This window comes from Vespa mandarinia, chromosome 12, assembly GCF_050613455.1.
Source record: "Vespa mandarinia isolate Hongniang chromosome 12, ASM5061345v1, whole genome shotgun sequence".
Taxonomy (NCBI): domain Eukaryota; kingdom Metazoa; phylum Arthropoda; class Insecta; order Hymenoptera; family Vespidae; genus Vespa; species Vespa mandarinia.
This window is the reverse complement of record NC_140821.1, coordinates 386,540-409,263: the sequence shown is the minus strand read 5'-3', so window position 1 is coordinate 409,263 and position 22,724 is coordinate 386,540. Positions and strand designations below refer to the sequence as shown.

Genomic DNA, 22,724 nt, shown 5'->3' with positions numbered 1-22,724 from the left:
GAATTTAGATTCGGGAAATACTTTCTTTCTTTTGCTCGTAAGTTTTATTAACGAAGAGAAGCGAGAGGATATTTGCGATTAGAATGATTGAGAATAAAATGTAGCGAAAGAAAAAAAGGAAAAAAATAAATAAATAAAAGGAAAATTGGCTTGGCGCGTTCGACGCGATGCAAGACGACATACGCGCGTCTCGTAACGACTTGCCTCATCGGCCTCACCGTTCCATTTAGTATCGTGGCCGATGACGCGACTCATTATATTCGCGACGTCGCGTTTTTCTCTCTCTCTCTTTCTCTCTCTCTCTCTTTCTCTCTCTCTCTCTCTCTCTCTCTCTCTCTCTCTCTCTCTCTCTCTCTCTCTCTCTATCCATCTCTCTATCCCTCTCTCGCTCCTCTCCTTTCAGTCTCACGAGTACCGTCTACCTTGTCATCGCGTACCGATCTTCGCTTTATAGTTGCGCAAAGTGTCGCGTTTGTAAAGCAACGCAAGTCGAAAGCGCAGCCCTCGAACGTTTTAGTTCTTCCTGCCGAATAAGGTATAACTACACGTGAACTTATCTAATGGCTTATCTAATCATGGAAAAACAAGCAGCAGATAATAAAAGAGGAAAGGATCATCGAGCACTCGTACGTTTCCAACGGTGAGAAGCCGATTTCATAATTTCACTATTACTACGGAGATATTTTCTTACATTTTCTTTGTTTCTCAATCGATACGGTTTTATTTTCAGATTATTTCGTAGCTTGCCGTCGTCGAATATTTCTTTCGTTTTATTTTCAACGCCGCGAAAAGTGCTCGATCATCTTTCAATCGGATCGAATTTCGTATGGTAGTACGATTACGTCGTTACGTCATCCTTCGATCCTTGAAATTCTGCCATTACGTCGTCGAATTGGGAACATTATTGTTCGGCCGACATTTCGAGGCCTCCAAAAGTGGTGGTGCCGATCGACCTTCGAAATGAAGTTTATTAATTTCTCCTCTCTCTCCACACACGCGCACACACACCCCCCCCTCCTCCCCTTTCTATTTTTCTCGTTCTCTTTTCACAACGGGGGTTTGTAGTATCAATAAATCGGCCGAGAGGAGCGTCTGCGATATCGTGACGTCGAGAAAAAGGTAAATAAATGTGTAGGAAAAACAGGAGTACATTTTTCATTCTCTCTCGTTCTCTTCGAAAGTATATCGGTCGCAACAATTCTGGTGGTGGTCTTTGACGAGTCGATACGACCGACTCACGCTTTAATTAAGCTTTAAGAGCGTCCTTGCCTTTCGATTATAACGCGTCGAGCAGGCTTAAGTTAGTCTATTACGTAGCAGCATCGATCACGCAAATCCCAATGATCGTCATCAACCAGTCGTGGGATTACCGTTCGATGAAATCCCACGCGAGATAAATCGTTGAGTGATAAAGCGAACAACGTCGGGCTTTGTTCCTTCGAAACAAGACTACGATTATGTCAATCGTTTAGACGTCGTAAAAGTTTTTTTCCCTCTTTTTCCTTTCTTTTTTTTTTTCTTTTTTTTTTTCTTTTTGTTTTATTTTATTGTGCAAATGACTCGGATCGTTTCCGAACGGGTTTGCTTTTCTTTTAAAACGAATGAGAAAAGAAACGACTAAATATACAAATAAGCGCCTTGGCTGTATACGATCGAATGTATCGGGAAAGTTTGAGTACGTTTATCCTTGAAAAAAGAAAAAAGAAATGGCGCATTTTTAGCCTCTTCTCGCAACATGGGATTCCATTAGGCAAAGAAGATAAGGATTTGTGTTACGGAAAGGAAGTAGCGACAAGGAAATCTTTTACCTTTCCACTTGGAAAGAGGAAACGTTACTTACCACGTAGATAAGAGCGGTGGTTTAACCGCAAGCGTTTACTCTCCTTTACCTTTCAGTCTCGAGTTTAACAGTATTATAGAAATACTTTTAGTGTAGACCTACCGATCGTTACTACTTTTCCAAGAAAGTCATGAGGTATGGCGAAACGAAAATGTAAAACAGAATAAATATTTGTTCGGAGCAATTAATGATTTCGTATCGATAATCTCGTGTCGTTAAATTTATTTATTTCCTATTGCGAAAGCCCAAGTGTACTACTTGCATTAATTGCACATATTAATACATGACCGTGATTTATATTATTTCTGACAGAAATAGAACGGTATTACCCTGAAGAAATTTGAATTGAATCCAATGTATTAATCTATGATTCGAATTCAATTCAAATTTGATTTCGCATCATTATGAGTGCGCCAAAGATTAAGCGCATTATGACCAAATAACGTGAGAGATTTTTGCAATAAAGAGAAGCAAATGTACGCAATGTCGGCCTTGTTCTCAAGCGTTTTACCCAAGAGATATTTTTTTCTCTTTCTTTCTTTCTTTCTTTCTTTTATTCTTCTTTATTCGTAAGGATCGAATGGGCACACGATATAGAACCGATTTTAACGCGTGAAACTATTTTTTGTTTTTCAGGTCGGCCCTGCAAACGTTACACAAGGTGTCGAGCAAGGCGCGCGAGCAAAATTACTTCCTGGGTGGACTATCCCATGACTGGGTCAGTTACTATGAACAACGAATCGAGAGCGATCGGTCGTGCCTCAACGAGTGGCACGCCATGGATAATCTGGAATCTCGACGACCACCATCTCCGGACAGTGTACGCACCAAGTGAGTTTCTCTCTCTCTCTCTCTCTCTCTCTATATATATATATATATATATATATATATATATATATATATATATATTATGCAAATGACCCGTGAGAAAATGAAATTATATAAATATTCGGATATAAGACGGGTTTGAAATAAATTTTAAAACTTTCGTTGTCATTTTCCTCTGGTCTGCTAATCGACGAAGACGATTAAAAATAAAGAATATTTTTCAGCGTCGATGGGTCTCGCGAGAGTCGATAGGAGTCGATCCTTCTCGAAACAGCTGGTCGTCCGCGCGGATTTAGCTTGGTTCCTTGCCAAAGTCGCTCGTTTGTTGACGTATCTACTCTTCCATGTGTGCACGCATATCTGTGTATTCGCACGCTTAGACGAACCGAGCATAACTTTATCACCGTCCTTCAATTATTTCCAGTTTCTACGTCTGACTCTCCCTCGTTCCCCCTTTCTTTCTCTCTTCCTCTTTGAAAAACACAAACACACACGCTTTCTCTCTCCCCCTCCCTCGAGGGTATTGGGTCAGTCGATTATTATTTTAGATTTATGAACGCTATAAGGAGGAAATGACCAACTTCTCGTTGCCACCCTTTCCGAGTATTCCACGCACGTATTTCTTTCTAATGCCATTTCGCCCTCAACGAGACCGTCATTCTCATCGCTCTTGAGTCATAAATTTGTCTCGTTCGGAAACGTTCGGATCCACCAAACGAAATCTCTCGCTTTAAATTCTATTGGAGTTTATATTCTCGAGCGTGTGCATAGAGTTCAACAACATTTTTCAACCATTAATGTTTAAAACTCAATTTTCTCTTTCGTTGTTTTTTTTTCCCCAAATTCAAATGATATATGCCCGTGCGGTTCTATCGTGAAAAATTGTCTAGTTTTTTCTATTCGAATATTTTCGCCGTAAAACGTGTTCCCATCAGAAAAAGATGAACGTACTACTGTGTTTACGAAGCGAATATATATATATATATATATATATATATATATGTGTGTATAATTTCCTGTACGAAAGAACGTTGACACGCTGACCTATATAATTTCTCGGAAAAATCACGCAGGCACATTGACCTATATAATTTCACAACAAAGAACGCTGGCGGCGTACTACAGACCTGTATAATTTCCTGAGAAAAAAGAAAAGAAAAAAAAAAAGATAAACTCTTAATAGTATGTATAAGAAGTAAGAACAAAAAAGTATTCAGAGTTCGACGGGCTTCGTTTTGTTTCTCTCGATCGACGATACACGAACGTAACGAATACATACGTAAAGATTCGTGGAATAGATTCGAGCGACGAAAGAGGCGGCCACAAAAAAAAAAAAAAGAAAAAAAAGAAAAAAAAAGAAAAAAAGAAAAAAAAGAAAAGAAAAAGAAAAAAGCTGTTTCGCTTAGTCTCTTGGCTAATACATCCTCCCATATATGGGCATCGAGTGACCTACATAAATTCTTGGAAGTGGCTCGGTTCGACGACGTCTTACGATATATAGTTCGTACTTAAAGAAGACCGATCGACATCGGAATCTATTATTAAATTTATTTTCAAGTATTATTAACGCGTTATTATTTGATGAATTTTTAGGCCCAGCGAAAGAGACGAGACCGAACGAGTGATTCGATCGACCTTAAAGGAGATCATGATGTCGGTGGATCTCGACGAAGTTACCTCGAAATACATCCGAGGAAGATTGGAGGAAGATCTAGATATGGATCTGGGTGAATTTAAACCCTTCATCGATCAGGAGATGCTCACCATACTGGGACAAATGGATGCACCTACCGAAATATTCGATCATGTCTATCTTGGTAGCGAATGGAATGCAAGTAATTTGGAGGAACTTCAGAAGAATGGGTATGCGTTCTTGTTTGAAATAATTCCAATTTTTGGCTAATTGAAATACATTGTATATATTGAAATATGCCTTTATTATATACTTTCAGGGTTAGACACATCCTAAACGTGACCCGCGAGATAGACAATTTCTTTCCGGGAATGTTCACGTATCTCAACGTCCGCGTCTATGACGACGAGAAGACGGACTTGTTGAAGCATTGGGACGACACGTTCAAGTACATAACCAAGGCAAAGAAGGAAGGCTCGAAGGTTTTGGTACATTGCAAGATGGGGGTTTCGAGGTCGGCCTCGGTCGTTATAGCGTATGCAATGAAGGCATACAATTGGGACTTTTCCCAAGCGTGGAAGCACGTCAAGGAGAAGCGCAATTGTATCAAACCGAACAACAGTTTTCTCCTGCAGTTGGAAACATATCAGGGTATTTTGGACGCTATGAAGAACAAGGAAAAACTTCAGAGATCAAAGTCCGACACTAATTTAAAGTCTCCTTCGTCGGTGAAGGATCAGTCGAAGAAGGAAGAGAAAATCGATAACACGAACAATGGTTTGCAAGAGATCTCTGGTTTAGAATTGAAGAAGAGCAATCAGAGACCCAAGAGTTGGTCGCCCAACGTGGAACTCGCGGAGAATATGCTTCCGTCCGGTAAAGATTTGTTTCTTTGTACGATCGACTTAACAGTATTATTGTCATCGGGCTAAGCGTTTCTTTTCTATTTTTTTTTTTCTTCTTCTTTTTGTCCATTTAGCACCACTGTCGCAATCCCTGGAAAGCATAGACAAGGTAGGAACCATGGAGGTGACGAGGGAAGACCTTCTTCGTGGTTCGAATCAAAAATCGACGATGGATCAGGAAGCTCGGAACGTTTTGATGCCTTGCGACAATGGCCAGTCTTACAGCGTTTCGCAAAACAAGATAGTACATCTTCCAGGGCCTGACACACCTTGCACGAAACACAACAAGCTCGCGAAATCGGAAATGCAAGGTCAGAGACGGAAAGGTTTGGTTCTGAATTTGACGAATCAATTCGAGGCAGCTAGTAGCAAGCCGTCCTCTCCGGGTTCGGATTCGGACGGTAAACCGTTGCCACAAAGTCCTGAAATCGAGGAGAAACCATTGGAGAATGGTCTTGATCGATCTCAGGGTGGTGGTACGTCGTCGGATGCTTTGACGGTCGAACAAGTGGTCTGGGATCCGGGTGAGAAGAGACGTAGAAAGAAGGAACAGGACGGAGAGAATGTAATAAACGATAGTGAATGTCTAGTCTGGACGGCATCGGCCGATGCAACGTGCCCCGTTGACTCGTGCAATAGTCTCAAGGCTAACGGAGAAATAGTGAATAACATTGAGAGCAGTGAGTGTGTCGCGTGTGAACCAACGACTACGACTACTACGACAGCGACGGCGACAGCGACGACGACGACGACGACGACGACGACGACGACGACGACGACGAGTAGTCTCGGTAGAAAAGTGAAAAGGGATGGTGATCCGTTCAGTGCACAGTTGGACAGGGTGTTTGATCGCGAAGAAAGACGCGGCGAACCAACTACGAGAGATTCACCGAGCAGACAGAGTTCCTGGAGCAGTTACGATAGCGCGGTCGTTCTTGATAACAATTCGGTGCATAGCTCGTGGGCCACCTTACCTTCGAGAAACAGTTCCTGGGGATCATACGACATGAGACCCTCCGACCTTTTAGGATCCAGCGGTCTTTTTCCTTACGACAAAGAGGAAATACCTTGGCATCCTGGTACGGTCAAACGTACCAAACAAAAGCTCGAAGAAGGTGCCAGCACTGCCGCCGTTAAACGCGTTTGTACTCAAAATTCCGATACGGAGGATAAGGATAGATTGACGGCCGAGTCGGAAGAGGTTCCTGTCGAAGGTTACAATTCTCTTCTTCTTCATCACACATCTTCGCCTACACCACGAAGAAGGGATTCCTCGCCTACCCAAGAAACCTCTAATCTCAAGATAGAGACAGCGAGAAATTCACCGAGTCCGCTCGGTGGTATCGATATTTCACCGGTTTCGATACGACAAGTTGGAAGATTGTCTACGAGCGCCCCTGCCCCGTCATCCTTATCCTCCGACACGGATCTACCTTCCTCCCTGAGATCGTGCAGATCTGAAAGCGAAACGTCCAGTCCCTGCGTCGTTAATACCACCCAATGTCCCTCGGTGAAACACCATAAGATGGTCCTCGAGAATCTTAGCAACAAATCGATCTTTAGCAAACGATGTCTCTCCGTGGACGACTCGCCGGAATCCGAGTGTCCACGGAGTACTTCTGGCATCGTGAAGAATCTCAAGAAGGAGTTTGAGGCAAAATCAACGAAATTAGAAAAGAGCTTCGTCGAGGGTGCCTGTGATAATCACGAGGGCTCCTCGATGATAGCTCGACCGAAGAGGGACGTTAAAATTCGAAGTTTACCATCCTCTCCGGTAATACCTCACAATGAATCAAAGATCCAAGCCTCGTCTAGCGTCGGTGAAACCAAAGACAAGGAAGTTAAAGTTAACGATTCTAGCGTCCAGGACGCTACCGAAGATCTCTCGGTGAGGGTGTTGGTAGGTAAATACGAAGTGGCCAAACCATCGACGGACTCGAAACGATCGTCGGACGTACAGTTGCGCGGTAACAAGGACAAAGAGTGGGGCGACTCGATGGAGGTCCATCCGCCGGCCAAGTCGAAGATCGCACCAGAATTTGCTAGAAGATCGGTCCCTATCATGATCAATAATCATACGAACGCGCTTTTTGGCGAGACGACGACGGCGACAACAGCGACGACGACGACGACGACGACGACGACGACGACGACGACGACAACGGGCGAGATACCGGGTAGACCGCCGGTTCCTTCACCCAGCATCGTAGTCGCTAGCGTCGTGGCCAAGGCAGCTAGCAAGAAACAACAGCAGCACGGCAGAACTCATCCGCTTGCCAGGCTGCAGGTCAGGCCTAGGCACAATAGTCCGGTTTACAATACCATGTAAAATCAAAAAGGAAACGAAGAAATACTCTTTTGACGATGTATGAGCGTATTACGTCGATAAAACGACCGAACGTAATCGCGTTTGCCAACAAGTAGCGAGTCTTACTAGGTTGGCACTTTTAACTATATCCCCCCTCTTCCTCTTCCTCCTCCTCCTCCTCCTCCTCCTCCTCCTCCTCCTCTTCCTCCCATCCCCCTATCCGTCCCCGTCACTCACTCTCCCAATTGCCCGCCACGATCGAAACCGTGTGATCTCTTACATGCCAACGCTCGAGGTTGGTTGCTCCTCGAACGGATTTTAAATACGATACCGCGTGCGACGAGTGCGTTTAAATGATTATCGAATAGAGAGCCAGGATGTTCGCGTCTATTTCGAGGAAAAAGGATCTTTGTTCTTTTTTTCTTTTCTTTCTTTTCCTTTCCTTTCAATCTTTTAATCGCTGTTGTAACTTGCTGTAACAGGCAAACAACCAACGGTCTGTCGTTCCTTCTTCTTCTTTCGAAGCGCGTCATACATATCTTTGGCTCAATATATTAGTTAAATAGTGTGCGCGAGATGAAAGAGATGCGAATTTTAATGAAACGTAGACGACGTAGGTACATGATGGAAATGAAAAAGAGAAGAAAAGAAAGAGAGATATTCTACGAAAATTGTTATTCCTAATGTCACATCTCGTCGTAAAATTAGCGTTGTTGTATAGAGTAAATGGACGTGAAAAATCAAACGTTACGTTATCGTGATGATAATACAAAATAATAATGTACATTGTACACGACGACGACGTGTTCGTGCTTGGTGATGATGATGATGATGATGATGATGATGATGATGATGATGATGATGATGATGATGATGATGATGATGATGATGATGATGATGATGATGATGATAAAAGATGATGATGATGGTGGTGATGATGATGATGATGATGATGATAATAATGATAATAATATTATTAATGATAAAATATTATGTGAACCGATTTATGTATGTATGTTCAAGGAACGCGTGAAGCATCGTCGTAGGCTTTTTTTTTTTTTTTAGTTTCGTGTAAAGAGGCGAGTGCTCAGTCAGGCTGTGAATGTAAGGTCTGGGCATCGCTCCTGAGAAGACGTAGCTTTTTCTTTTCAGCTTCGCTTTCAGTTTCTTCAGATACGTAATATTAATAATAATAATTATTATAATGATAATAATAAAGAAAAAAAAATTCATCGAGAGCGATGTTAAAACGTGAAAGAAATAGAGAGGGGGGAGAGAAAAGCAAAAGAAAGAGAGGATAGTTTAATCTATGACGTCGTTTTGGGGAGTGATAATTATTGAAACGTTTAAAAGAAAGGTTATATATGAAAAAGAAAGGCTATATGAGGAAACCTCGAATCGATTTTAATTATTTAAAAAAAAAAGAAAAAAAAGATAAAATGGAACAGAGATAAAACTACACTGTTAGTAATTTATAGTGACTCTCATGTGATTAGAAAAAAAGAAAATTATGTCCTTTAAATGGTGCGACGTAATGACACAAAGTTAGCAAGAGAGAGAGAGAGAGAGAGAAAGAATGAGAGAGAGAGAGAGAGAGAGAGTGAGAATGAGAGAGAGAGAGAGAGAGAGAGAGAGAGAGAGAGAGAGAGAGAGAGAAAAGTGAATCTTTAAAGGGCGACTCAGTAAAGAAGCGCGAGTGTGATTCGATGAAGGTACTGGGATCGGTGAGCACCCGATATATATATATATATATGTATATGTGTATATAATTCGAATGTTCACTCTCCAGATATAGAAAAGAAAAAGAAAAAAAATAGACTCGTTATCACGCTCACGAGATGCATGTACCTTCATTTTTAATTGATCGTTTAATTATCCTACTATTTGTACTCTTACTACTATAAATCGTCGTTTTACTACTACGATTAATTCAGTTCGATCGATCGTATATCGCTTCATAATATCGCTGTTGTTACTTCTTTTTTTTGCCCCGTTTTTTTTATTCGTATTTTTCCGTTTTTTTTTCCTTCCTTTTTTTTATTACATTTATATCGTATTAACTCCTGCAAACCAAAAGTACAAGATTAGCTGTTAAAAAAAAAAAAAAGAAAAAAAAGAAGAAAAAGAGAAAAGAAAAAAATAGAAAAGAGAAAAGAGGGCCGAAGAACGTGACGCGCAGATTTTCATCGTCCTTTCGAAACATATCATCGAATCGTCGTTCATTTCCCCAGCGCCCGCTCCCGCCCACCCCCCCCCTCCCTCTGCCCCTTAAAACGAGAGGAAAGTCACATCGTTTGAGATCGAGACGCGATTGAGTTCAGATTTTGAACGAATGAGGAAGAAGGAGAAGAGCAAGAAGATGCGATCACAATTTTATCGCATATTGACGACCAATTTTATATACATACTCTTCGACGAACGATTTTGCAGGAGCGTAATGCCAATGTCCGTAATTTTACAAGCGCACTACGATTACCGTGTATAAATATATTTTATTACCGTACGATTTTTCAACCAAATAAACTCGTCGAGATCGTTTTAGGCCAATCGATGCGATAGGTAGAGCACAGAGAGCTGATCCAAGTAAGCTCCCAAATCCCTCCTCTCCCTCTGCCCCTCCCACTCCCCTCCTACTTCAGCTAGAGAGGTTAATTACATAATTATCGTCCGGTTAACGAGATCGAATGAATGTCATCATTCGATCGAATAGAGAGAGAGGGGGAGAGAGAGAGAGAGAGAGAGTGTCCTTTTTTGCGTCCTCTCTTTCGAGCCAATTCCAAGGCACGTCGAACGACCACAATTATTATTGTTTGTTCAATTTATATTTATAGAATAGCTTTTAGATCGAAAATTCGAATATAAGAAAGTCCGTAGCTTTTGGCGCGACGACATAAAAATGACTTAGGTGCTCGTCGTTTGGCGTTTATCAAGAAACGTGCGCGTTCACGTTACGTGCGTTCCGCTCTCTCAGCGTTATTACGAGCAAATTAACCCGCGCCAGAAAGAAAAAAAAAAAAGAAAAAAATAAAAAAAGAAAAAAGAGATACACAAAAAGAAGAAAAAAAGAAAAGAATATCGGCGATCCGAAGCCGACCGAGAATTTTCGTCGAGTATCAAGTAAGTTTGTATTTGTCGCAAATCGATGTGCCCCTTTTTAAACTAATTATCTCTCTTTCATCGTCCCTCATCGCTCACTCTTCTTCCCGCGGCTCCTTCATTCTCGACCCTTCATACTTTCCCAAGGTAATCCCTCATTTTATTCCTCCTCGCTCCTACTACGTTCATTCGCTTAAGTGTGTGTGCGTTTAAACGAGAAACTGCGTATCCATCCATGCTTTAACGTATGGAGAAATAATGTGGAAAAAAAGAAAACCGTGCGTTGTTCTGTGTAAATTTTGTACCATAGTTTGTATTAAATAAAATACATTGTTTATTGCTTGAGAAAATGAAGTCGCAGCGTTTGTTGTTCCTTCATTGAGAACGAACAAATGTTATAATCCCTTTATCTCATAAAGTTGTCTCTTAAGTCGAGGGAGGGAAAAACGCGACGACGAAAAACGGAGTCAGACGGATTTTACTTGAACTTCGTAAATCGTTTTGCCAGAGCAGAAGGCAATTTTGGGCAAAAACATATCGGGTTGTTTCATCCTTTTAGCGCGTTTCGTGTCGACCGGTCCAAGCGCTATACCGTGAACACCTCCGAGTAAATTTCTCACCATCGCTAAGGTCTATCGAACGAAGCGAAACGAAAGAAAACGAAAATGATTTTCTCTCTTTATGCAACGACGAAAACTTACCGAGTGTGAACGCAGATCGACGATTCTAAATAAGTTCGCATCCGTTCCGGCGCACGTAATAAAGATATTACTGAGATACTTTCCGCAATAGAGCATAGAAGATATGTTATCGGGCTCGAGACTCGTTATGAGTTTGCCACTTCCATAATCCCACAACTGAATGGGATCTTTTCTTTGCCAAGCGCACGTCAGGATCTGTACGCATTAATAACGTGACAAAATAACGAGATTCTCTGACTAGAGAGAGAGAGAGAGAGAGAGAGAGAGAGAGAGAGAGAGAGAGAGAGAGAGAGAGAGAGAGGGAGAGACATGTCTAGATAGATGGACGAAGGAAAATAATAAAGTAAGTAAATAAATATCATTAGTACCTCCTTTCCGTTCTGACTTATGTCAATGCCATCTCCGCAGATGTGAACACCCGATATATAACGGAGAGCGTAAGGTTGCCGAGAGTCCCAAAACATAATGGTGTCGTCCCAGCCGCCGCTTATGATCTCGTGCGCTGATTTTGGATTAAAACAGGCAGCAAATACGCGAGACCTGTGCCCGTCCATCTTTTCCATGGTTTCACTGACAAAAAGAACTGAACCCTTTCTAAATATTTTTTCTCTTTTATACGATTTATAAAGGATTAATCAGAATCAAAGGATTTACCTAGCGTGGAACATTCTTTCCTGAGTCTTCGTTTCTTCGTCGTACAAACAGACGTTCGTGTCGTCACCAACCGTTACGAATTTCGGTAGATTAGGATGATAGGCCAGACCAAGAATTTGTCGGTTCTCTCTTATTGTGTAGAGGCATTGCGAACTTGGATAATGCCAAGATTTGACGCATCCATTTATGTCTGATAATTACATGCTCGTCAGATCGTCTTATATACTTAAAACGGATTGTAGAAAAAGAAATGTGCTAACAAGTAGCGATGAGAGTGTGAGTTATCGGATGTGTCTGTTGGACGGGCCTATGTTTGATAGCCGTTACTGATCCAGGATTTTGTATTATTTCGTTGTCACAAAGGGACCTGGCTTTCTCGCCGTTATGAGTTTTATGCAATTGTACGGTACCGTCGGATAATCCTGCCGCCAAAAATTCAAATGTTTCCGTATAAGTTAGACAAAATATATCCAATGCAGTTACTCTGAAAATTGAATTGTAACTTGCTATTTAAAAACATAAACATTTCGTAGTGGAATAATCCAATGGCAAACCTACGTTCGATTAGAAACAATTATATTGCCATCTAAACGATAAGGATGATCCGATTGTTCAATATCAATCGACGAAGAATCCATATTGATTCAATAACAACGATAAATGGATCGTTAATTAATTTCATCCATAGTTTTATCGATTATCCAGTCATTTTCACACAATCCGTATGTACGAGAAATTTATTAATTACCTCGTTTATTCTTTTTTTCTTTTTTAACTAACAAATACAAAACTTCCTCTCACTTTCTTGTATTATATTTCTTCATCGTGTCCTCCTTTACTTTTCTTTAATCTATCGATCAACGTAGACAACTTTGCAAGTGTATATTATAACATTTGTTAACTTTTAACAACAATTTGTTAATTTATCGTCGTTGCATGTACGTATGCAGTAAACCGAGTTCAATGGTTCAACTAAATCGAATAAAGATCTAAATGAAATAATTTCATTTTTTATTTATTACTTTTTATACATTATCTATATGGAGAATATTAACGACGAGAATTGTTTTATCAATTATCGATGAACGACAACGATTGCGTATCTGTAAAATTATGAATATCGATATGTACCGTGTCGATAGTAAGAGTAGTCGCCGAAAATTAGAGTAGTCAGTTTTTAGCGCGAAGAGGCCATTCGTTCATATTCCTATTACGAAAAAGTCAAGCATAACAAATAAGATACTTAATTATTGGCATTATAATAATAAAAGATCTGCAAGGTGCATTTAATAGATTACCTCTGTGTGATTTAAATACGAATGCTTCTTTTAGTGAAATCTTTGAATTAAATATAAGAACATAACCTAAGGTACGAAATAACTTTCGAAATAAATAGTTTCTCATTTGTACACATTTAGAAATGTTTAAACGTCCAATACATTAGATTTACGCCAATTTAGTACGACACATTGATTTTCCATCGTTCGATTATCGTTCCTTAACGAACTATTGTTATTTTGCAGTTTCAACGATGGTGAGCCAAGAAAGTCAAATTGATTGTAACATAAATGTATACTTTGTTATTCCAAACAAATATAAATCTGAAAATGAATGTTCGATAAATATGTGGAATGCTTTTGATGTTCGTATTCAATTCTAAAATTGTCATTAAATAATTCCATACGATAGGGGAATGAGTAAGAACTTACTTAATGTCATTATTTTAGAAATGCTGCGATTTTGATATTAAGCCTGTATGGATCACAGAAGAGGATTGTGGCAAATTGAAGCCCGATAAGACGGATATATTTGTACTGGAAGAATTTAAAGGCATTTTTTTCCAACAGTTACAAAATTTCAAGTGTTCGTAAGTGGAATGTCATTTAATTTAATAGCATTCATGCAATAAGATTATTACAAATAAGATTATTATATTTGACAATTATATCAATCTTTATACATTAGCAGGATAGTTGGACCAAAATGTTTATTAACGTGTTTTTTAAATGGAGAACCCATTCCAGAAGGTGCAAGCCCAATTTATACAACAGCCATGAGAGGACTTTGTATATCAGTGTCCGGTTTGACACCAGAAATGAAAGTACTTTTACCATTGATATCTTATTATACTAGAATTATAAAATGTCTTATCATCAACTAATGCAGAATTATTTTTGCAGAATCACGTACAACAACTGGTAGAATACATGGGGGCTTTTTTTACAAAGCAATTACGTAATTGTGTGACACACTTGGTAACCAATTCTGTCATGTCTGCAAAATATGAAGTGAGTTCAATCAATATTGTCTTTATATATTATCATGGCAAAAAATATAATGACACTTTATTTTAATTATATTAATTTCTTTTAGAGAGCTGTAGAATTGAAAATACCGATTGTTACAAAGGATTGGGTTGCTGCCATATGGGAGGAAAATTTAAATAATTTTATTAAAGCGGATGATCCAATATTCGATAAATATAAGTGTCCTGTTTTTATGAATTTAATTGTTACATCAACAAACTTATCCAAACGGCAAAAGGAAGAAATCAAGAATTTGATAAATAATAATGGAGGAGTAATTCTATTTAATTTAACGCTATTTCATAATGCTCGATCGTATTACCTTAAAAATTAATACATTAATATTTCAGACATTCATGGGTCCATTAGATGGTTTAAAAGTTAAAATTGTCGTTGCACCAGAAAATAGTTCATTAACCGACAAGTTAAAATTTGCTATGCAGAATAACATAGCATGTTTAAAGCCAGAATGGGTATATGAAAGCTTGAAACTTGGGTACGCATTGCCATTCAATAATTATCTTATAAAGTCTACAAAAGCATGTTCAACGCCAGAAAAGTCGAAAGGTACGTACAGTTCGTTTCTTTATCTTACGTCTACTTAAAAAAATAATGTGCTATTACACGCATAATAATTTTATTGTTCAATAAGGTTTTGCGATTGTTTATTGTAGCGCATGAAATGGAGAGTTTAAACTTTTCGGCAATAAGTACTATTACCAGTGAATTACCACAAAATAATTATGTGGACGAAAGTGTAGCATCAACAATTACAAATGCTTCTTGTATGGACATTGCAGCGACTAAAATAGGTAATTGTAAAAGTTATAAATATCCAAACACTGCAAGCAGATATCGTTACAATAATGCAATGTATTTTTATTAGGCGCACAGCTTGCAATTTTAGATCGATTAAATCTTAAAGAAGCAAAAATGGCTGGACCATTTTTAGATGGTTGCAATGTAAGTTAATTCATTAATTTTTCCACGAGATTAACAATCATATCATGTTTTATCCAAATTGGATGGATTATTTTATGTGCAGATTTATCTTGCTGGATTTACAACGAATCAAAGGGATAAACTCAATAGAATTTTAAATGTAGGTAGTGCAACACGTTTGAATGATATATCGGACGCTTTGACGCATATTATTATCGGAGATGAAAGTAAAGCATCTAACGAATTAAAATTAATCAAGTCAGCAGGATTGTGGTACTTATTTTCTTATCACTAATCTTACCCTATGTTCTAATTAGATTGTCGCACGTCGACAAAATCATTGCCAATTAAGAACAACATAGCTTTAGCTCGTTCAATAAACATGTTACAAGAATGTTCTACATTATTCTTAGCCCATATATGTTAAACGTTAATTGGATAGAGGAAAGTATGAAATTGAAAAGACCTGCACCGGAGGAACAATTTTTGTACGAGTCGAAAGGTTTTGATACAACAACGAAAACGAGTAACGAGCCTCCTCCTTCTCCTCTAAGTAAAAAGGTTATTTTCTACTGGTAACATACCTAAGTTTATGTGTAAAAGCGAATTGTAAAGTAAATTTATAAAGATAATTGAACATTTGTAGAATTTACAAATGCTGCAACCACCGAAACGACCACCGGTTCCGCGTTTCGATATTGATAAAGCATCCAAGGAAACAAATGAAGAGAACATCTTAAATCAATATCTCCAAAATATTGTTGGTAATATATAAAGAATTGCACGATAATCGCTTAAATAATAACTATAAAATTTGTTATACACATACATGTGTGTGTGTGTGTGTGTGTGTGTGTGTGTGTGTGTGTGTGTGTGTATGTGTGTAATCAAAAAATCACTTATTGAATGTAGTCGAGGATAAATCAGTTAAAGAATTTCTAAAACCATATACCTCTGACATAAATGAGAAGGGACAAGAAATATCCAAGGAGAATACTACTAAATTAAGTAATAATCGACGAGCACCAATGTCAGAAATAATTGAAAACAGAGAGTCGGGAAACAATAGCTCAGTACCATTTAGCCAAGAAGATCCAGAATGTACTGTAAAAATATTTACCGGTAATATTAATTGACCTAGAAAAAAGTGTTAAAGTGATGAACAGTTGAATAATATAAAATACTCCTCCATCATAGGTTTCACATTCGTTATAACAGGCTTCGATGACGACGACGTACACGATAGTATTACTGCTTTAGGCGGTGAAGTTGTTTCAAATGTTTATTCAGGGATCCCAGATTTTGCCGTTGTGCCTACATGCGGAGCATCATTGAGACACGCAGTTAATGAAATTGTCACTGATTTATTTGTCGTAAGTTTGAATGATAAAACTGATATAAATCACCGTCAACTAATAACTGCACATATATATATATATATATTCTTTGTCCTTCCAGGAAGATTGTAGAAATCAGGAACAAATAGTCGACATAGAATATTATCATAAACCATTTTCTATAAGTAAAGATATAAATCCTTTAACGGGTTGTATCGTTACTTTAAGTATGTATACAGGAGTAGAAAGAATATATCTTTCTAGATTGGCAGAAGAACTTGGAGCTTTGTAAGATATCATTTCATATCTTTACGTTACGAGTATTACTGTATCCTTACGTTACGAATTACGTTTGTCCTTTAGATGCCAAGACATACTTGCACGTAAGACAAATAATGAAAAAAATACTTACGCCAGTACTCATTTAGTTTGTCCTACACCCGAAGGAAATAAATACAAAGCAGCGGTTAAATGGAATTTGCCAGCTGTTACAGCTGAATGGTTGAAGGATTGTGGGACAAGAGTAAAACGCTTAGACGAAACGCCTTATCTCGTTGGCGAAACAATGGGTAAATAATGGACATGCTCATAATATTATGATAATATTTTTATTGTAAACTTTGCTTATGATAGCCCCAGAAAGATCTCCGGAAGCAGCGAATGTGACTGGTACGAAAGAAAATTCTTTAGCAAAGGAGGAAAATCGAGAAAAGCCTACAGCGTCTATTCCCAGACAGATTATTACTCCAAAACGACAATTATCTCAAGTCAAGGTAGTCAAATAATTCACAAATATTTCTTAATAAATGAATTATCATAAATATCATAATGGTATACATGTTGATTGATTTACATGCAGAATCAAGAAACGAATCTCGATGGAACGCCATTGATAAATAAACGACTTGGTTTGGTTATGAACAGTACACCACCTTTTCCCTTTCACGTATCCACGCCAGAAACACCGTACGGCCAAGTTATTAAGCCAAATCCTTCTCCAGATACGAGAAAGGCATGGATCAAATGGGTGAACGATTTTCCAGATTTGCGCGTAGAAGAACCCCCTTTAAAAAGAAGAGCTCCTAGCACAGTACGTACCGTAGCATTCATTTAATTTCTTTTCTCCTTCGTCAATGTTTATGAATGAAATGTTATTAGCCATTGTCTGACTTGAAAAAACAATTATGGGAACAATTGAAAATGCAAGGACAAAGAACAAAGGTGATTACACACTACTAAATATCCACGATCTATACGTTTATCAAAATATCGTGTATATTTGTAGGAGGAAGAAAATAAGTCGACGTTATCAACGTTTGAGAAGGTCAATAACGATTTACCGGAAGAAGATAAATCTGTGGAACAGAACAAAGATACACCTCCTAAAAATGCCTCGATCAATAGAAAATTAAATTTCTCTCAACAGAGTATTAGTCCGAATGTACAAATAAATCTGTAAGTTATCGTAGGTTCTTGAAATTCTTCAAACGTTAAAAATATTCATATATCAACGAAGTAATATCATATATACAGGCAAATAGCTCAGTTGGAACAAGCACTTAAACGAACCTCAAGTGCCGAAGGCAGATCGTTACCCGACGAAAACGGGAAACCATATGAAAATACAGAACCTCTGGATAATATGTGTAAATGTACGTAAATACTTGAATTGATGGTAGAATTAATATAAGCTATGTGAAATGATCTTTACAGATATTGCTAAAGATTCACAGCCGGACACTGTGGGATGGGAAGATCCTGACCATCGTACGCTGATCAGACCTGTAAGTTATTTGCTATAGATTAATCGATTTTTCATATATCCTTTCTGTTTACATTGAAATTTCTTTTTTTTTTCTTTTTTTTTTTTGCGACATAGTCCACGATATATGATGAATCGAATGAGAATGAAGACACTCGAAATAATGATTATACGAATCAAGATATTACATTGGAAGATAGAGACGATCGGAACCAGCCTTTGATCAAACGGAAATTCATGCTTTCTGGAATACGGGTTTGCATAAAAGAAGAATTATTTAAGGGCGGGGAACAAAAAAAAAAGAAAGAAATGCACAGCATCACATCGTCGTAACATTTGATTTCCGTAACAGGACAGAGCAACGTACGAAGAAGTAATACGAAATCTTGGTGGAGATGTAGTTAACGATGGCAGTTTTGATCCGAGTGCAACGCATTTAATGTGTTTAAGACCATCGAGAAATGAAAAAATGCTCGGCAGTATAGCCGCAGGAAAATGGGTGTTACATTGCATGTATTTACGAGATTCCGAAGCTAATGGGAATTTTCTTGACGTTGGTATCAGTTTATTTGAAAGATGCGTACGATATATTTAAGACGATCTGTCATTTCGTATAAAAATTGTAGGAAGAAAAATATGAATGGGGTAATCCAAAAAGTAAAGGAATTATACCGGATCCTACAGGAGAGATCGAGAATGCGATAGCAGCTGCAGCTCATAGATGGAGAATAAAATTATTGAAGGAACCGTATGGTCCTTTCCATGACATGGTAGCCTTGTTATTAGCTTCGGAAGAAAAGTATGATCAATTTAAAAGGCTCATCGAGGCAGGAGGTGGTACGGTAGTACAAGCACGGTCTGTATTTATTACGTTAAAAGAGAAATAAGTATGTTAACAAAAGTAACGTTACCGTGATATTCTTTTCTTACTTCTTTTTTCTTGTTTTCTTTTTTTTTTTTTTTTTTTTTGTCCTCCGTTGCAGACCTCCATACGACGTAAATCCGTCAGGAAAAAAAATAACGCACTGTTTCGTGAATGTAAAGCAGATCCAACAACCCATCGATTGGGCCAGATTAGCGAGTAAAGGCATTCTGTGTTTTTTGCCGCAATACTTGAGCGATCTTCTTACCGCGGAACCAGCATTGAATCCTAGAGATTGCGTGTTACCTGAATTCAAGAAATATCTTTCTCTTTTACCGAAGTAACAAAATCAATGCGCATAAGTGAATACGAATGCAAAGAGGTAACGATTAATAATGCTTGATCGCAAGCTTCTTTTATACAATATATATGTATATTTATTTATAAAGTTAAAAATTGTATATATATATATAGTATAATAATCAATTTTCTTTTACATTACTACGTTTTCATTTAGACGATCATTATAATCGTTATAATACATATTTTACACTTTTAATCATCCATGGTTATTTTCTTTAAATGCAACGTGAAGTTGTTACAAGGCGTCATAAACATATTAGTAGGGTCTGGTTTATATTTTCCCTTTAGATCCAATGAAACTTCATACTTATTAATTATCGTGATAATAGCAACTGCAGTTTGTAATAGACCGACCCGCATGGCTGGAATTGTGAAACGAAACGAAGAGAAATAATTATTATATCAGATTGTTTCAGCACGCAAACGTATGATCGACATACCGATGCAGATCCTCGGTCCATCACCGAAGGGCATGTAAGTATATGCAGGAATATCGGCCTTTCTTTCGTCGCTGAATCTATCAGGATCGAAACGCAATGGATCTGGGAAGTTCTTTGGATCTAAATGCATGCCAGTTAATACCGCATAAACGGGCGTTCCTTTTTCTATAACTACATCTGTTCCGGGAATCTACGTAAAATAAATAGAAATGTACATGCGTACACGCGTGTGTGTGTGTGTGTGTGTGTGTGTTTGTATATATATATATATATACATATATATATATATATATATGAGTGCATAAAAATTGTTAACATTCTTTAACGTCTCGCTACTAATTACCACGTAATCTCGTGTAGCAACCCTATCTATGATGGGCGCCGGCGGATATAATCTGAGAGTTTCCGATATCACCTGATCCAGGTATTTCATCTTTTGCACGGCTTCATAAGTGAATCCTTTTGATTTTAATACTTCATGAATTTCTTGTCTCAATCTATCTTGTAATTGTGGTTGTTTGGCGAGTTCAGCAAGGGCAAAGCATATAGTAGTCGTGGTGCTCTCTCGGCCAGCGATAAAAAATATTAGCGATTGACCAAGTAATACGTCCCCTTCGAATTCTAAATAACAATATGCGTATATAAACGTAGATCTATGAATTTGATTGGAATCGTTTAAAAAGATATTGCTGATTTTTGCATCTTACTGAAGTAATCGTTCTGTTTCTCATTTTTTAATTCTATGAGATAATCAATAAGATCCCCTCTCTTCGTTCCAGACTTTTCCCGTTCGTTGAGCGTATCCCAGAAAAGTTTACTGAAGTACTCTCTAGCTTCTCCCATCATCTTAAACTCAATTTTATCGGTTAGCTCGGGAAAAAAGAAAGCTAGCAACATCGTGAACATCGATCTAAAGGTTGGCTTAAAGGGCAATCTACCTGTTTTTTGAATATAGAAATAATACCGATTACTATGCCCGTATGATCGTTCGATCCGACCATTTCGATAATAAATAAACTTGCTAACTTTGCTGATAGAATTCAGATACTGATCCATCGAACGAATTCGTTCGAACCCCGAAAGCCACGGTAGATATAATATCGGTACTATATTTCATGAAGACGTCCTTGGCATCGATCGTGACAATCGATCTTTTATCGGATTGTCCTTGAAGAAAATCTTTCATCGTTTCGGAGGTCTCGAGCATGAAATAGAAAAGCTTCTTTATCTTTCCACTAGTAAATATCGGCGACATTTTAATCCTGTAATATAATTAACGATATTATCGTCTATCTATTTCGCCGTACATTAGTTCCATGAATTTTCATGTTTATTACCTAAGATGCTTCCACGCAGGATTATCTACGGAAAAAAGATTTATCGTAGCCAAGTCCTTGGACGATTTTATCGAGAAATATCGATTGCAGAATACGTCGAAATCTTTGATTAGCATGGACTTAACGAGTTCTTTGTCTCTGATCAATAAGAAAGGTTTATGTAAGATATATATTCCGATAAATTTGTCCTCATCATTTGCTTGGAGGTAAAGATCACCGAGTACCATGCTGACCGATTTGCGCATGAGAAAACTATCCTTGAAATGTCGTAACAATGAATATATTGGCACAGAAGGTACTCCTCGTCTCTTCCAATAAGAATAGCGGTATTTCATCCAAAGATAAAGTAAAAAGGTAAGAGTAAGAATGAAGAGGAGTCCATTGTTAATGTAATCTGGCCCTACAAATGTTGTTTTGATTAATTGGCTTTTTTTTCGACCTTGGACGTCGAATTATACGCGTGCACAAAATATACAATAGAAATAAAACTATGCATGTATGTACCAAATGTAATGGCCATTGTAAGAGAAGATGATTTATCTTATTAATTAATCAGATAAGTTGTCACACTTATTGAACGATAATTAATTTGTTACACTTTTAAATCAACTTATCACTTGATAGAAGAAATATGTTTCATAAGCGGACGTGGAACTTCCAAATGAATCAGAAAATGGACTGACGCGAAGAGCACAACATCAATAATAATAATAGTAATTAAATGGCTACCGCGTCGTAAATAATTATCTTATCGTCTAAGAGATAAGATAAAATAAAATAAGATTAATCGAAATAAATAAGTAAGCAATAATAAATAAGTTAGCAAGAATTAAATGATAATGAAAATTTGCCAAAAGAAAAGAACAAACAATGAATCTTCAATTTCACTTAGATTCATTTATCAGTGTATAAATTTACATAAATAGTCATTATCGTATTGTTGTTATACTAATGATTTTAGATATCACTTTTTAAGCCCCTCTGTAGAAAGGCATTGCACTTTTAAAGATGTATGAAGGAGTTGCATATCGCAGGCGCTCAAAATAATCTTTACCGACTGATGACTTTGCGAGCAACAAATCGGGGGAAGTATGAAATGATATCTATTTTCAGGCGCAAAATTAATATAATGTAATTTAAATGAATATAATGTAATTATAATCTAGGGAAAGACATTCGACGATTTCGACGTAACGTAATGAGGATTTGAAGAGAATTTGAAGACATTCGAATTACCGTTTTTTTTTCATATATTAATTTTTTCATAAAAGAAACTAAAGGCTAACTTTATATATATATATATATATATATATATATATATATATATATGTATGTATATATGTGTGTATATATCTTTTATTTAAATTGTATAAAATAGTACAAGTATCTAGATTAAACAGAATAAATATT

At 37.7% G+C, this 22,724-nt stretch overlaps 4 protein-coding genes across 12 annotated transcripts in view; 2 read left to right on the top strand and 2 right to left on the bottom strand.

Moving 5' to 3' along the window:
* ssh (Protein phosphatase Slingshot) overlaps positions 1-10,960 on the top strand; it is a 69,060-nt gene extending 58,100 nt beyond the window's left edge. For 7 of the 8 annotated variants that reach the window (XM_035882642.2, XM_035882640.2, XM_085660640.1 and 4 more), the window contains 4 exons: positions 2,477-2,671; positions 4,262-4,531; positions 4,621-5,177; positions 5,281-10,960. In XM_035882642.2, coding sequence (XP_035738535.2) covers positions 2,477-2,671; positions 4,262-4,531; positions 4,621-5,177; positions 5,281-7,535 — 3,277 coding nt within the window. In that variant the 3' untranslated portion in view covers positions 7,536-10,960. Of the gene's footprint in view, positions 1-520; positions 641-2,476; positions 2,672-4,261; positions 4,532-4,620; positions 5,178-5,280 lie in introns of those variants that run through there. The other variant, XM_035882649.2, reaches the window with a different exon arrangement.
* Positions 10,961-11,117: 157 nt separating this feature from the next.
* Positions 11,118-13,005, bottom strand: LOC118448885 (protein tipD). The gene is made up of 5 exons (XM_035882797.2): positions 12,524-13,005; positions 12,226-12,449; positions 11,966-12,155; positions 11,680-11,881; positions 11,118-11,506 (listed from the first exon to the last, which is right to left on the bottom strand). Exons 1-5 carry the CDS (start codon positions 12,601-12,603, stop codon positions 11,243-11,245), a joined length of 960 nt encoding a protein of 319 aa, XP_035738690.1. The 5' UTR covers positions 12,604-13,005; the 3' UTR covers positions 11,118-11,242.
* Positions 13,006-13,109: 104 nt separating this feature from the next.
* mus101 (mutagen-sensitive 101) lies at positions 13,110-21,976 on the top strand. 2 transcript variants are annotated; one of them, XM_035882653.2, is made up of 27 exons: positions 13,110-13,334; positions 13,489-13,607; positions 13,693-13,832; positions 13,934-14,066; positions 14,146-14,253; positions 14,339-14,545; positions 14,622-14,838; positions 14,946-15,083; positions 15,158-15,234; positions 15,317-15,486; positions 15,627-15,774; positions 15,860-15,977; positions 16,126-16,335; positions 16,411-16,586; positions 16,672-16,838; positions 16,914-17,119; positions 17,184-17,323; positions 17,410-17,640; positions 17,709-17,771; positions 17,836-18,005; positions 18,084-18,202; positions 18,264-18,334; positions 18,430-18,567; positions 18,665-18,865; positions 18,939-19,168; positions 19,296-19,556; positions 19,944-21,976. In XM_035882653.2, exons 2-26 carry the CDS (start codon positions 13,497-13,499, stop codon positions 19,516-19,518), a joined length of 3,912 nt encoding a protein of 1,303 aa, XP_035738546.2. In that variant the 5' UTR covers positions 13,110-13,334; positions 13,489-13,496; the 3' UTR covers positions 19,519-19,556; positions 19,944-21,976. The 2 variants fall into 2 exon arrangements, with proteins under 2 accessions (XP_035738546.2, XP_035738545.2); XM_035882652.2 differs by having other exon boundaries at positions 13,112-13,334; positions 13,931-14,066.
* LOC118448801 (cytochrome P450 6k1-like) lies at positions 19,586-21,960 on the bottom strand. The gene is made up of 7 exons (XM_085660642.1): positions 21,819-21,960; positions 21,315-21,714; positions 21,004-21,239; positions 20,685-20,915; positions 20,321-20,598; positions 19,978-20,167; positions 19,586-19,899 (listed from the first exon to the last, which is right to left on the bottom strand). Exons 1-7 carry the CDS (start codon positions 21,832-21,834, stop codon positions 19,730-19,732), a joined length of 1,521 nt encoding a protein of 506 aa, XP_085516768.1. The 5' UTR covers positions 21,835-21,960; the 3' UTR covers positions 19,586-19,729.
* Positions 21,977-22,724: the final 748 nt, after the last annotated feature.